At 44.2% G+C, this 15,196-nt stretch overlaps 1 protein-coding gene across 6 annotated transcripts in view; it reads left to right on the top strand.

The window, feature by feature from the left end:
* VRK1 (VRK serine/threonine kinase 1) overlaps positions 1-15,196 on the top strand; it is an 81,737-nt gene that overhangs the window by 3,102 nt on the left and 63,439 nt on the right. For 2 of the 6 annotated variants that reach the window (XM_062181424.1, XM_062181421.1), the window contains exon 1: positions 9,810-9,912. The exons of 2 other annotated variants lie outside the window; for them this stretch is intronic. In XM_062181424.1, the coding sequence (XP_062037408.1) occupies positions 9,855-9,912 (58 nt within the window). In that variant the 5' untranslated portion in view covers positions 9,810-9,854. Of the gene's footprint in view, positions 1-9,807; positions 9,913-15,196 lie in introns of those variants that run through there. 2 more of the 6 variants (XM_062181420.1, XM_062181422.1) reach the window with 2 other exon arrangements.

The following is a 15,196-nucleotide window of genomic DNA, read 5'->3' as shown; positions in this document are numbered from 1 at the left end:
AATTAAATCTCAGGGTAATTAGTTGTAGAAAATTCTCCGTCGTACACATTTTACGGAAGCGTCCTATTAACAATGGGAGGAGGTCAGTGCCAGGAACAATCCCGCCAATCCCGTGAGGGACTAAGAACTGGACGCCATTGGTAACAGGGACGTCAGGTCCCAGTGTCGTCTTTGAGTTTATAGTTTCTGTGCGTTCATTTTCTCCATGTGGACAGATACATCCGCTGTGGACTTAACTTCTTGTTTCAAGACCCCAAAACAGACAGCATTGTCTTATCAGCGTGTCAGATCTAAATTAAAAAAGCTATAAAGTTAGAAGCCTTACAGCTGAAGAAGCTGCAGTTCTGTTTCAGATTAGTTGCTTTTCTTAAATTGTTGTACGGAGAAACAGCTGGACAGATATCATTTGATGGTGCCGTGTATTAATACGTTGCAGTCACATTTCACGGCATACCCTGAGTCTTTGCAAGTTCTGTTGAACCTTTAGTCTTGGTGGACTGGAAGGCATAGAAACGGAAGCTTTTCCAGTTTCTACTGTAGGTTTCAGGGTTTTTTCCCTCCCCACTTGCAGTTTAGTATATAATATGGCATATGCTACCAACATACCTATAATTATACATTCTTTGCTAGAGATAATAAAAAAAAGATGTCCATTATTTGTGCAAGAGGAAAAAGAAGCTTTAAAAAATAATTTTTAAGAAAGTGAAGTTTGGGTTACGACATTTAAGAGGGTTCCTCTTGCTGCTTTTTCAGGCTTGTAGAAAGCACTGTAGAAATGATGACTTTCAGGTTCTCTCCCCTCTCATGTTGCTGGTGGGAGAGTAGAATGGGTGGCCACCTAGGGGTCAGTCTTGCCATTTCTCAGGAAGTTAGACACTCAGGTACCCTGCAGCCCGGAATTGTGCTCCTGGGCATTTGTCCTAGAGAGATGAAACCTACACACACACAAAAACCTGGGCAGGAAGGGTCTCAGCAGTTGTTTATCATAGCCCAAACCCAGAAACAGCCCACCGGTCCTTCAAAGGATGAATGGTTAAATAAAATATGGTCTAGCCATACAGTGGACCATCACTCGTCAACAGAGAGGGAGAATAATTGGTGCATGCAGCAGCTTGTATGGAGCATAGTTCTGAGTGGAAAAGAAAAAGCCAGTCTCTAAAGGTGATGCAATTCCATTTATTCAGGATTCTTGAAATGACAACATTACAGAAATGAATGGAGTTTGCTAATTTTTTTTTCTTTTGAGATTTATTTATTTTGAAAGAAAGAGATGGAAACAGAGAGAGAGAGAGAGAGAGACCTTCCATCTGCTGGTTCACTCTCCAGGTGGCTGCAAGGATCAGCTGTGGGCCAGGCCGAAGCCAGGAGCTTTATCCAGGTCTCCCATGTGGGTGGCAGGTGCCCAAACACTTGGGCCATCTTCTGCTGCCTTTCCTAGACTATTCGCAGGAAACGGGATCAGAAGTGGAGCAGCCAGGGATGCCGTCCACAAATGGGATGCTGGCATGGCAGGCGGTGGCTTTGCCCCTATGCCACAGCACTGGCCCAGCGATGACCAGTTTTTGCTGGGTTAAGGTTGGGTTTCTTGAGGATGAAGGCCCAGTTGTGTGTCCCGATTGTGGTGATGGTTTTGTGGATCTGTACATGGGGTCAGATGTCCGGGAGCTGTACCTACATCGAAGAACCGGAACGTTGAAATTTGAATCAGTGTTACTTTCCTGGTTCTGGTAACTGTACTGTGTTTGTCCATTTTATGGCTGTACCACACTTTATTTAACTATTTACCTGCCGAAGGCCATGTGGATTGTGTCTCCTTTTTGGCTTGTGAACATAAGTTTTCATTTTTCTAGGATGAATGCCTAGGAGTGCAATTGTGGGGTCATGTGGTAAGTGTATGTTTAGCTAAGAACCTGCAGATAGTCCTGTCCTCACATGATGAGGGATCCAGTGTCTGCGTCCTCACCACCATTGGTGTTGGTGGTGTTTGTGTGTGTATGGCTTTAATTTGCATTTCCCTGGTGGCTCACTCCTCCTAATAGCTAACCTTTCCTGTGCTTACTTGCCATTCATAGCTTCTTTGATGACTTGTCTGTTCAAGTCTTTTACTCATTCTGTATTTGAATCGTGTTCTTAATCCTGAGTGTAGAATGTTCTTTATGCACGGGATACAAGTTCTTCACCCATAATCTAAATTATAAACACATTCTCTCAGTCTGGCTTTTCCTTCTCATATGGTATCTTTCACAGCACAAAATTTTTTAATTTTTATGGAGTCTGATTTATCAGTGTGTGGATTATGTTTTTGTGTCACCCGTGTCTCAGAGCTCCTCTTAACCTGAGATCAGATTTATGTCTTCTAAGTGTTTTATAATTTCGCATCCTGTATTTAGACCTATGATCTGCTTTGAGTTGATTTTTGCATAGAAGGTGGGGCTTAGATCTTGGTTCTTTTTTTTTGTCTGTGGATGTCCAATTGTTCCAAAGCCATTTGTTGAAACGTTCTCCACTGAGTAGTTTTCAAAACTTTTATCCGAAGTCAGTCGTTATGCACTGAAAACTCAGTACTCAGATGAAGATGGAGGAAGTGAGTGAGCAGTTACATAGACACGAGTGCAGACTTACCAAGGGGAGACGTGGCTAAAAGGTGGGACAGTGTCTGAGAGAAGGTAGGCGCAGAGACGTGTCCTAGAGAGAGAAGGATGGACGGGGGAGTCACGCAGGCGACGGTGCAGAAGGAGGTGAAGGCGGGGTACCTGGTTCCCGAGTCCAGAAACTGCTGGCTGGGTTGACGAGCCTGTGATGAGTCTCACTGGATTCTAGGAAGGCACTACTTCTCCGTGTTCCGCAGGAAAATCCCAAGGTATACATGGTGTTGGGGAGGAGTCATTTTAGGGCCCTGTGTGAGCCAGCAACAGGTAGGTTGGCAGAACAGGCTGTAGCCATGACTCTCAGCACTCGTGTTGTGAAGGGTTGAGAGAAGGCTGCACAGGCGGCGTTTCCCAGTGGGGGAGTCCCTGGTATTTCTCTGAAGGTCCTGGTAAATTCCAGGCTTCACCACTGTCGGGGGTGGAGCCTGCAAGCTCTGCTGGGCTCCAGCACTCCTGCGTCATGATGGCACTCTCAGGACGGCGTGTGTGCGGGAGAGCAGGAGGGTCTTTGGCTCCTTGGTGATGTGGATGACGTTTCTTCTCAGGCCTGAAAGGGTCCAGGAGTTGGCCAGCGGAGAAGATGGAAACAGAGAGGAGGGACTGTTGGTTAGGCTGTCCTGCCCCTTCTGTGTGGAGAACGTGTGGAGAGTGCTGGGGACCAGCTGTCCGCAGGGCCACTGAGGCGGCAGCTCTCGGGGTGCAGTCCCAGGGAGGGCTTTCTAGACTCTGGAGCTGGTAGAGACTTGACGCCAGGAATCCACCTTGAGTTTGGGGACATTTTGCTTACATTCTAGGGAGCGGGACAGGTAACTGGCCTGGGATTTTGCCCCAGAGACTTAAATTTTAGATTTGTGACTGAAAATACTCAGTTTCTTGTTTTTTGTTTTTTAGCCCCCCTTCCATTCTTGTCCCCCCCCACCCCCATTGAAATTATACTTTTTTTTTTTTGCCCTGTTCATCTTTGGGAGTCTCATTTGTTTTCCACATTTTTGCAATTAGAAGATCTTGGCTGTAGATTAGATTTCTATCATTTATGAAATACCCAGCCAACAAGTAGCACTTACATAATGTCAAACTACTAGAAATTAATGCATTTCTACTCTTTTATTTAGAACATGGGAAAATGTATCATCCCATTAAAAAAATCAGCAGTGACTTGTTGAGCAAAGGGTTTCACCGCCGAAGAGGTTACCATGATGTGTGTTAAAGATGAGCAGTGTGAAGAGCTGTATTGCAGCTTGTCTTCAGAGTACCTTTTCTGTTTGATTTAACTTCCTTACTAGTCTAGATCTTTCTCTGGCTGAAATGGTGAGATTGGTCAAGAATATTTCACGTAGAGTGCAGCCCTTCCGTGTTACCAGAGAATTTTTTTTCTCTGCAGAAGAGAAGAGCAAGCTGCCCATTTAAAACGATCATTGCTTGGCACCTCTGCCCTAGTGACAGTTTGACCAACATGTGAGCAGGCACACTGCCATCCCGACAGATGGGTGTGAGGAGAGGCAGCCAAGAAACCATGTATCTGCATCTCGTGTGTTTGTTAAGGGCAGGATTCCCAGTCGGGGATGTTCAAACGTCTGTCCATCCTGAGCTTTCACGCCTGTGGATAAAGGGATGTCACCATTACTCCCGCCTCTGACCGAGATTCCGTGGGTTTGTAAGAGCGTCTTGGCTCTTAGAGAAGTAGGCAGTCGGGGACCATCAAGATAATTGTTCTTTCCTCCATCACAGGACCACTTCAGATAATCCTCTCCTCTTCCTCTCAGCCAGCATGGCTGGCGTTACACATGGTACATGTGCCCCCTCACTTATTTTCTAGAGTGGGAAAGCTTTGGCCACTTGATATTGTGATGTATGTAATTGGATTCAGGTAGATCTGAATTCAGATGTTGACTGTTGAGTGACATTAGGGCAACCTTGTTTACCTAGATCAGGTGCAATAATACCTAACTGAGAAGGTTCTCGTGAGAATTCACTGTGGACTGTGGACGTGAATCACTTAGTGTAAGGTCTGGGCCACGGTAATTGTTGAGTACGTTTTTGTCATGCTCACCATCATCATCATCACGTTAACTTATCTGAAGGTATTTTTCTCTGGATAAGTATCTAAAACAGAAAATCTTTTAAAACTCCTTTCCCACCATCCTCAGAGTCATTTGTTGGCCATAGCACATTGTCCACGGACAAGGAGCTCATTGCATGGCTTCTCAGCCATGGGATTGTTGACATTTTAGATGGGTCATTCTGTGTTGCAGGGGCTGCTCTTTGCACTGTAGGATAAGATTATCTTCAGCTGAGATAGCCTGTCTGTTTTTTATTAAAGTTTGACTGCTGGAAATCCTTGTGTGGCTGGGAAGTCGATACTCAGTCCTGGAGACAGAACAAACTGAATTCCTCTTCCTCTTAACGTGGTTTCAGATTCTCAAATACCTGGGTCCTTACCTCCCATTGAGGAGACTTAATGGATCGAGTTCTGGGCTCCTGGCTTCAGCCTGCCCTGGCCCTATTAAAAGTATTTGGAGAGTGAACCAGCAAATGGAAGACCACTCTTTGTCTTTCTTTTTAACTCTCTGCCTCTCAAATAAAAATGAAAAATAAATAAAAATTCGTTCTTGGAGTTGAAACATCTCCAGCTCATTAGCTGCTGTTCACATGGCACGGTTTCATGTCAGTTCATCATGCTGATGGGTTTCCTTTTTAAAAAATTACATTTTAGGCCGGCGCCGTGGCTCACTAGGCTAATCCTCCGCCTGCGGTGCCGGCACCCTGGGTTCTAGTCCTGGTTGGGGCGCCGAATTCTGTCGGTTGCTCCTCTTACTGTCCAGCTCTCTGCTGTGGCCCGGGAGGGCAGTGGAGGATGGCCCAAATCTTTGGGCCCTGCACCCGCATGGGAGACCAGGAGAAGCACCTGGCCCCTGGCATCAGATCAGTGCAGCGCCGGCCACAGCGGCCATTTGGGGGGTGAACCAATGGAAAAAGGAAGACCTTTCTGTCTCTCTCTCACTGTCTAACTCTGCCTGTCAAAAAAATTAAAAAAAAGAATTGAATGCAATACTTTAGGCATGGCTAGATAAGTGAAAAAATAGAGTTGCATTTCTTGTTCTAGGTATAACACTCTTCTTAATGTAGGGAAGAATATTATCTTCTTTTTGCATACTGTATTTTTACTAATATTATATTAGGTTTATCCTTTTTATGGCCACATCATACATTGAACCTAGAGTTGAATAAAATCCCAGATCTGTCTACGTCATTGCTTATCCTGATCTGTGCATTTGTTTTGTGGTTCATGGAGCTTTATGCTTACCCTGTTAACTTCCATGTTAATGGATTTAGCCAACTGCAGTTTTTCAAGATATTTTGGATTCCTAATTCTCTGCCAGATTAGAAGTTTGTAAGAGAACAGGGTATTGTGATGCCATCAATTGAGATTGGAAAAGCAGGACAGAGAAGTGTAGCATGTAGAATGAAGAGGATTGAGGGTGGAAACCTGGGGAATCCCAAAAGAAAGAAAGAACTGAGCAGAAAGGAGGCAACGGAAGATACCAAGAAGGGGGAATCAGAGAGGCAGGATGAAAACGAGAGGACTGTCTTGGAGGCTGGGGTGATGTGTGTTAAGTACCGGGGCTGGGGCTGGTGATAGAGTGCAGAGTGCAGAGGGGTGCTGATGCTTTCTGTGGCTAATTCTGATTAAGAGCAGCCTTTTTTGGAATTCTGATAAAAGGTATACAGATCCTCTCTATGGGGACTTTGTTTTTGTACGTAGTGAATGCCCAAGAATGGCCACACCAGATGAAGACACTATCCTAGCACTCCTGTTGCCTCTGACGTGGGCCCCTTTGCAGTGACTGCTCTACCAGGGTAACCACTTTTCTGGTATCTGTCACTGTAGGTTAGTTCTGCACTCACGTCACTGGAGTGATATGCTGTACACCACCTTTTCCCCAGGCCTCTTTTATTCAACTTTCTGAGAGTCACCCATGTTGTATGAATAACACAGTAGTGGATCAACCGGGACTCGAATCGGTGCCCGTATGGGATGCTGTGCCACAGCGCCAGCCCCAAGACTGCATGTCCTTGTGGAAGGTATGTCAAAGAATTTGTGGCCATTTTTTAAAAAGTCATTGCAAATTATATATAAAAATTAGTAAGGTGGATGAATATTAGAATAGTTTCTACCCTGGGGCAATTATGAATAAGACTGCTAAAGTCATTCTTGTTCATATCCACATAATTCACACACACACATCCACATAATTCGTTTTAGTAGGGTGTATATCTAGGAGTAGAATTGTTGGTCGTAGGGTATATATATATATATATGTATCTTTGGCTTTAATAGATAATTCATATTCTTGCCAGCATGTGACAGTTCTGGTGGCTTTTTAGCCTTTATTCCTTTTGATACTGTCAGTTACACTTTTTATTTTATCTGTTTTAGTGGTTCTGTGTAAGGTCTCAGTGTGGTTTTCATTGGCATTGCCCTGAGGGCTAATGGTTTGAGCACCTTTTCAGTTTCTGTTTATCAATCTTTTCCTTTATGGTTTGTGCTTTTTGCATCCTATTTAAGACTTTTTCGCTACCGCATGATTATGGAGTCATTCTCCTGTGTTATCTGTTAGAAGCTTTACGGTTTTGCCTGTCACATTTAGGTTTGAGTCTCCAGGACTTTTTTGTGTTCTGGTAGGCGGAGGCCAAGTTTCCTTTTCTTCTGTGCACTTAAATGCACCAGTGGTAGTAGGTAGTGTTGGGTCAGGTGATCACACCTGGGAATTGGGATTCTTGTATGCTCACCCTTAAGTTACCTTTAATGAGGCTTCTGATCTTGGATCTGTTGTTACCCCCCTGGCCTGAAGCTTCATCTGTAAAGGACTCAAATGGATTATCTTCTGGTGTTCATTCCGGCTCTGTTTTCCTTGATCATTAGGGCTTTTTGTTTTGTTTTTGAGGCTTACTAGAATCTTGTATCTGGATTCTGTTACTTGCTGTATTCATGATAAAGACAGCTTCCTCCATCCTGGTGCTGGGTCTCTTCCCATGCGTGTTCTCCTGAGTGTGTGGTGTGCACACGCTGCCCTTGCCAGGAGCTCTTCCCTCTGTTTTAGGAAGTTGTGGGTCAGGATCCCGACTCCGTTTTAGACAAGTCACTTGTCCCCTCCTTCAGTGTCCTACTTTGAACTCCCAGGAATCACCGGTAGAGTTTATAGTTTTTTATTTTATTTTTTTTTATTTTTGACAGGCAGAGTGGACAGTGAGAGAGAGAGACAGAGAAAGGTCTTCCTTTGCCGTTGGTTCACCCTCCAATGGCCGCCGCGGCTGGCGCGCTGCGGCCGGCGCACTGCGCCGATCCGATGGCAGGAGCCAGGTGCTTCTCCTGGTTTCCCATGGGGTGCAGGGCCCAAGTACTTGAGCCATCCTCCACTGCACTCCCTGGCCACAGCAGAGAGCTGGCCTGGAAGAGGGGCAACCGGGACAGAATCTGGTGCCCCGACCGGGACTAGAACCCGGTGTGCCAGCGCCGCTAGGCAGAGGATTAGCCTGTTGAGCCACGGCGCCGGCCTGAGTTTATAGTTTTATAATTCAGTCAAAGTCATTCCAGATCAGTGAGCTTTTAGTCTTCACAGATTGCGCCTCTGGAAGGAGACTGCATTGCACGGTGCTGTGCCCCTGAGAGCAGGAGGCTGGAGAGCAGCCTGGACAACACAACAGGAAATCCACCGTTTGCTGGTTGCTTTCTGCTCTCAGTGGCCTGCTTTGGGGGGGGCGATTGCTGCCCTTCTCTCAGAAGGTCTAGATTAGCTTCCACAGAAAGGTGTCCTGATACCACATTTTCCTTCTCTTTAACTTTTTCTTTAAACAGCATTATTGAGATAAAATTAACAGACACAGTTCATGCACTAAGGGGTGTGTAGTCCAGTGGTTTCTCGTACATCCACAGGACTTCAAACATCAGTCCTCTGCAACCTGATTTTAGAGAATTTTCATCAGGGCTGAAAGAAACCCTCACCAATCAGTAGTCACTCCGTTTCCCTACCCGTGCCTAAGGTACAAGTCTGCTTTTTGTCTATAAATTTATCGATTGCAAATTTTACATAACTGGAATCATGTAATGGGTGCTCTTTTGTACTGTCTTCTATCACTTACCCTGTTTCATGGTTATCCATATTGTAACATGTATTAGTACTTCACTTTTTTTTTTTTTTTTTAAGATTTGGTTATAAATAAATAAATAATCTGAGAGGTGGATCAGAAGTGCCCATATGGGATGCCAGCACTGCAGGCAACAGCTTTACCCACTGTGCCACAGTGCCTGCCCCACTTCATTTCTTTTTATTGCTGTGTTTCATTGTATGGATATACCACAGTTATTTATCCATTCATCATTTGAAGGATTTTGAGTTGCTTTCACATTTTGGCTATTATGAACAATGCTGCTTGCTATGAGGAATTGTGTACAAATTGTAGATAAATGTTATTTCTCTTTTGAGTGTGTGTACACACACACACAAAGGTAACCCTATGTTTAACCTCTTAAGGAACTACAGTTTTCTAAGATTGCCACACCTTTACCTTCTCACTAGCAACGGGTAAGGGTTCAGATCTCTCCAAACCCACTAATACTTGTTATTGTCTGTCTTTGTTTCTGCCATCCCAGTGAATGTGAAGTGGTATCTCACTCTGAGTTTGATTTTGATTTCTCTAATGACTGATCACGTTGGATATTTTTTGTATGGTTATTGGCTGCTTACTAATCCTTTTTGGAGAAATATCTATCCAAGTCCTTTGGCTCATTTAAGTGGGGTTATTTGTCTTTTTATTACTGAATTTATTAGCCTTTTAATAAGGCTTTTAATGTTCACTTTGATTTATTTTTGACTTGAAACATTTTTCCCTTTATTTCTCTTCCATTTTGTCAGGGACTGTTCTGTCTGGTAAGCAGGTGGGTTGGGGGAGCTCTCACAGCAACAACTTTTGTTGTTGGCACCCGTAACTGTGGATTGCCTGAGACCGGAGTGTGCATCTGTGGGGAGTGGGAAGAGGTCCTCTGTGGTTCATGCTGGTTCTGCGGTGCACTGTGCTGTTTTCTATACAGACCAGTGGGTAAAGTGCCTGGCTTGGACTTTAATTCGAGCTTCTCATTTTTCAGGTGAGGAAAGAAGACCTGGACAAGTTGGGTCTTATCTGAGTCACAGGAGGTATACCTGGACCATGGCTTTAATTCAGCCCGTTCTTAAGAAATACCTGTTGGTTTCTCGTCAAGTGGCAGGTATGTTAGAGCAGGACAGGCTCCCCGACTTCCAGATCCTCACAGAACGTCCAGAGCCTGGTGTGAACTGGCAGTTAGTGGTGACACAGTGCCACACACGTGTGACATGTGTGCAGGGATGTATAGCGCTGAGATTTTCAGCTTACTTTCTTTTGCACTTAGAATGAGATGTGGAAAGTCAGAGAGGGGGGTGAGGCACTGCTGTCTGCTGGTTTATTCGCCAGATGCCCACAGCAGCTGATCCTGGGCCACTGCTAAAGCCCTGAACCATGATCTCAACCCAGGTCTCCCATGTGTGTGTCAGAGACCCAGGTACTTGAGCCATCACCACTGTGTGTCAGGGTTTGCATTAGCAGGAGGCTGGGACTGGGAGCAAGAGCTGGAAGTCCAGCGCAGGCTCTCCTATGTGGGATGCAGGCTTCTAGGCCAGATCCCTGCTGCAGAATCGGATTCTGGTCTGAACCCTTTACCGAGAAATGATCGCAGAAGTGCCGTCATTCAGACACTGCGATGCCAGTGTCTGCTTCGGAATCTTCAGGGTTTTGTGCTGGACCCTGGAAGAATCTCATTAAATGCACTTTTTTTTTTGTATTATATTATTATTATTATTATTTTTTTTTTTTTAAATTTTTGACAGGCAGAGTGGACAGTGAGAGAAAGAGAGAGACAGAGAGAAAGGTCTTCCTTTGCCGTTGGTTCACCCTCCAATGGCCGCCGCGGTAGCGTGCTGCGGCCGGCGCACCGCGCTGTTCCGATGGCAGGAGCCAGGTGCTTATCCTGGTCTCCCATGGGGTGCAGAGCCCAAACACTTGGGCCATCCTCCACTGCACTCCCTGGCCACAGCAGAGAGCTGGCCTGGAAGAGGGGCAACCGGGACAGGATCGGTGCCCCGACCGGGACTAGAACCCGGTGTGCCGGCGCCGCAAGGCGGAGGATTAGCCTGTTGAGCCACGGCGCCGTCCTTGTATTATATTATTTTAATCCCCCCCATTCTGCAATGGTTTATCACATGAAGTTTCTTCAGTTGAATTTGTGTCAATATATTATGTTTAGAAAACCAAATAAGAACTTGTTTCTGTGAGTGATTTGTTTCATTTCTTTTGCTCTTTGTAAGTCATCCTACTTTTTATTTAATAACCTGTGGGATATGTATTTATAGTAATGTATCAGTATATTTCTGGTTAATTTTTATACTATTTTTATGGCATTTCTATTTATGGCTGTAGTATTAGTCCTTAAAGCAAATATCTGACCACTTTAAGATTCTTGTTTTAAAACTTAGTTATTCTGTATGTACTCTGTTTTAATTAACAACATTTTTTTTTTTTTCAAAAATTACACTTTCCTACATGTCTTTTGAACCTTGTACAGCCTTACCACTTACTGGTTGTGAGATCATGGAAAAATTAATTTCCATTATGTCAGTAAAATAATACTTTGTTTCGTGATTATTGTAAGAGTTAACATGTAATGTGTTTAAATCACCCAATGTGGACCATTGCTACATGGAAAACTAATCGTGGTGGTATTCATTGTAGTAGATCATTTGTATGGAGGAGCTGTAGAATATAATTAATGGTTAATTGATTTTTCTAGTATAGCTTCAGTCATTCATGTTTTTACTCATTTAGCATTACTTGTGCAAAAATGAATGTAAGAACATCTTGTCAGTATTCTTTTCAGTTCCTGGTCTTTCAGAGACTGCATTACTTTTTATTTATTTATTTATTTGAAAGTCAGTTACACAGAGAGAGAAGGAGAGGCAGAGAGAGGTCTTCCATCTGCTGGTTCACTCCCCAGTTGGCTATAATGGCCGGAGCTGGGCCTATCCGATGACAGGAGCCAGGAGCTTCTTCCAGGTCTCCCACACAGGTGCAGGGGCCCAGCAGAGAGCTGGAGTGGTTGGCGGCTCCCTGCATTACTTTTTAAGAGGCTAGAGACCACAGTGCATTGTAAAGACTGACCTGTTAACGACACATGAAGGAATGATCCCATTCACAAATCAAGTATTGAGAGTTGTTTCTCTACATAGTTGACTGCAGTGTTCTTACTTTGAGGCAGTTAGTAGGTCTGGCTTGGTAGATCCTGATGTTACAGAAGCCCTGGCAAGTTCCGGACTAACAACATTGAAAGAGTTGCTTGGTAGTTTATTTAATGAAGTTCTTTTATTATTCATGAAGAATTTCTTAAAAAATATTAATAGAAAAGTTAATGCATGCACGCAGTAATAAGTCTAAGCATATGAAAAGCCGGCCTCCCACTCCTAAGGCGTTTTTCTGCTACGAATTGATTCCACAGCCTCCTGGGAACGTGCTGTCTGTCCACACAGAGCCTGTGGGACTCCTGGGGGGCGGTGCCTGCAGCACATGTAGCAGGGTCCCTCCTATTATATAGGAATAGGAATATTCTAATTCTAATACATGATTCTTGTAGTTTTCACTGAACGCACTTTCTTGGAGACTGGTCTATGTAGACCTTCATTTTCAAAATTGAACAATATTCCATTCTATTGGCTGTATGCTGTCATTTATTTAATAAGTCCTCCTTATAGTAAATTAAGAATATTTCTAGTCTTTTGTTTTTATATACAGTACTGCAGTAAATACCAGGTACATTCAATGATACATGAGTGTACCTATGGGGATAAATGGCCAAAAGTGGGCTTGGTGAGCCAAAGGGGCTGTGGATTTAAAGTTTTGGTAGTTGTGCCAAATTGATGTGACATTTCTCTTCTTCTTCTAACCCTGGGTATAATCTTACTCGCTGAATTTGGCTAATCTGGTAGCTGAAAAATGTCATTTTAATTGTAAATTATGTTTCATAGTCATTTTAATTTGCTTCATTCACTAATAAAATGCAAAAAGTGTGTAATCCTAAATTTGAATGGGAAACATCATTGTGAAGTCCCTGTGTGTTTAGTCTTTGGAAGGATTTTGGTCTCCAAGTACCATCTTCAACCAGAAGGAAACAAGGGCCGTGTAGCAGTGCCTTGTTTTAGGTTGGGGACAAGCAGATTTACCGGAGGAACCTGGGATGAGTTGCTCCAGGAAGCGAGGAGATTCTTCAAGACTGTTGGAGTGGCGTCAGAGGGCTCAGTGCTAACTCAAGGCGGCATCCATTGTTTGGGTACAAGAAGAGGAAGAGCCGCCCTGAGGTTCATAACTGACCTGTGTGGACAGCAGGGCTGTTATCTGATAACAGCACAATCTCACCATACCTCAGACAGGCTTCTCAGGTTTTGGGAAAATGAGACAAAGCCCACAAAACCAGGATCACTGTGCACCTCCCAGACACTCAGCCAAACTGAGTGGCTGCGGCTGCTGCTTTACCTACTGCAGCTGTGTCTTCTCCCTCACATGGGATTCACTGAGGTACCAATGGTAGAACTGCCCCAATGCAGAGAAACTGCTGCTCTCCTTGATCCTTCAGCAAGTTACTGACCAAAGCCAAGTCCCAGGATAGATTACAGCATCCTCTTACCAGGGTGCCCCGCGGTTCCTGGTGGTGGTTCTCCTTTGCTGCACCTTGTTTATCAAGTACCGGTATGATCCTGGTAGCAACATCAGTGACCAATACAGAACAGAATAAGTGACATTGCAGGTTCATACTCAGAGTTCAGAATGTAGGAAACTGTGGGACAAATGATGAGGAGAGGGAGGGGACTCGCACAAATTTGAGTGATTGAGAGACTTACCAGCCAGATGCATTAATTTTTGGGTCATGAGAACAAAAATCAATCTTAGATCTCTTACTGAGGTAGAGAGATGTGAGCACTTACTAGATGGTTTTAAGGAGTTGTGGTTAATTTTGCGAGGTGTGGTAATGGTGTGTGGTGGCTTCAGCCTTGTTAGAATTATTTACATGGCAGTGATATGTTTGGGGCTTGCTTTAAAATGGGAGGGGCTGGTGGATTGGAACGTATAAAGGAAATGAATTGATGATGTGTTGATAGATGTTGAAACTGGCCGATGTGTACATGGGCACACATCTGTATGAATCCGAAAATTCCTGTAATTTCTTTGTCTGTGAATTTGCCTGTCTGTCATTTCTCCTTTTTTTCCGGTTGCACTTCTACCTTTTTTTTTTTTTTTTACAACGTAAAGGATTCCTTGAATACTAAGAAAGCTAGGTTTTTTTTTTTTTCTTTTTTGCAACTTTTTTTTTGTCTTTTCAGTTAGTTCAAAGTACTTTATTTACCTCTGAAAATTTTGTATCAAAAATTCTTTAAAGATTTGTTTATTTATTTGGAAGGCCTAATGTCAGAGAAAGAGAGAAAGGGAGAGAGGAGGAGCAGAGAGTGAGAGAGAATGTGAATGAATGTTCTGTCTTCCATCTGCTGGTTTACTCCCAAATGATTGCAAGTCAGATCTGATCCAGGCTAGAGCCAGGAGCCAGGAGCTCCTCTTGGTCTCCTGCATGGGTAGAAAGGCCCAAGCACTTGGGCCATCTTCTGCTGTTTTTCTTGGCATATTGGCAGGAAACTGGATAGGAAGTTGACTGGGATTTGAACTGGCACTCTGGTATGGGATGTCAGTGTGAGGCATCGGTGTCCCAGGCAGCAGCTTCACCTCACTGTGCTACAGTGCCAGCCTCCCTAAATTTATTACTTCTCTATGGCTGGAATATTTTGTGTGTTGCTTAGAAACCTTGGGAAAGTTGTTTCATGAACATTTTAAATTAATATAGTATGTTTCTGATACACTTTGGCTATTTGGTCATCCTAATTTCTTTTTTTTTTTTAATATTTCTTTATTTACTTGAAAACCAGAGTTACACAGAGAGAGAAGGAGATGCTGGTGGTGGTGGTGGGGTCTTCCATCCTCTGGTTCACTCTCCAGCTGGCCACAATGGCCAGAGCTGCACCGATCCAAAGCCATGGAGCCAGGAGCTTTAACCGGGTCTCCCACGTGGGTGCAGGGGGCCAAGGACTTGGGCCATTTTTCACTGCTTTCCCAGGCCACAGCGGAGAGCTGGATTGGAAGTGGAACAGCTGGGACTTGAACTGGTGTCTATATGGGATGCCGCCACTGCAGGCAGCAGCCTTACCCGCTGCACCACAGTGCTGGCCCCATCCTAATTTCTTTTTAGAGTATTTGGAAGTGTCTCCTGTGGGCCTCTGTCCTAGAAATCTATAAGGAGAAATGTTCTGTAGCTTACCTATATAGTGTATTGATCCATTTAATAGCACATGGGGGCCGGCATGGTCAGTAAAGCGGGTGACACGACACCAGCATCCCATTTGAGCACTGGTTCCTGTCCCTCCCGGCTGTTCCACTTCTGATCC

The sequence above is a fragment of the Lepus europaeus genome, chromosome 22, assembly GCF_033115175.1.
Source record: "Lepus europaeus isolate LE1 chromosome 22, mLepTim1.pri, whole genome shotgun sequence".
NCBI classification, from domain to species: domain Eukaryota; kingdom Metazoa; phylum Chordata; class Mammalia; order Lagomorpha; family Leporidae; genus Lepus; species Lepus europaeus.
The sequence above is the reverse complement of the archived record's forward strand: the minus strand, read 5'-3'. Positions and strand labels throughout refer to the sequence as shown.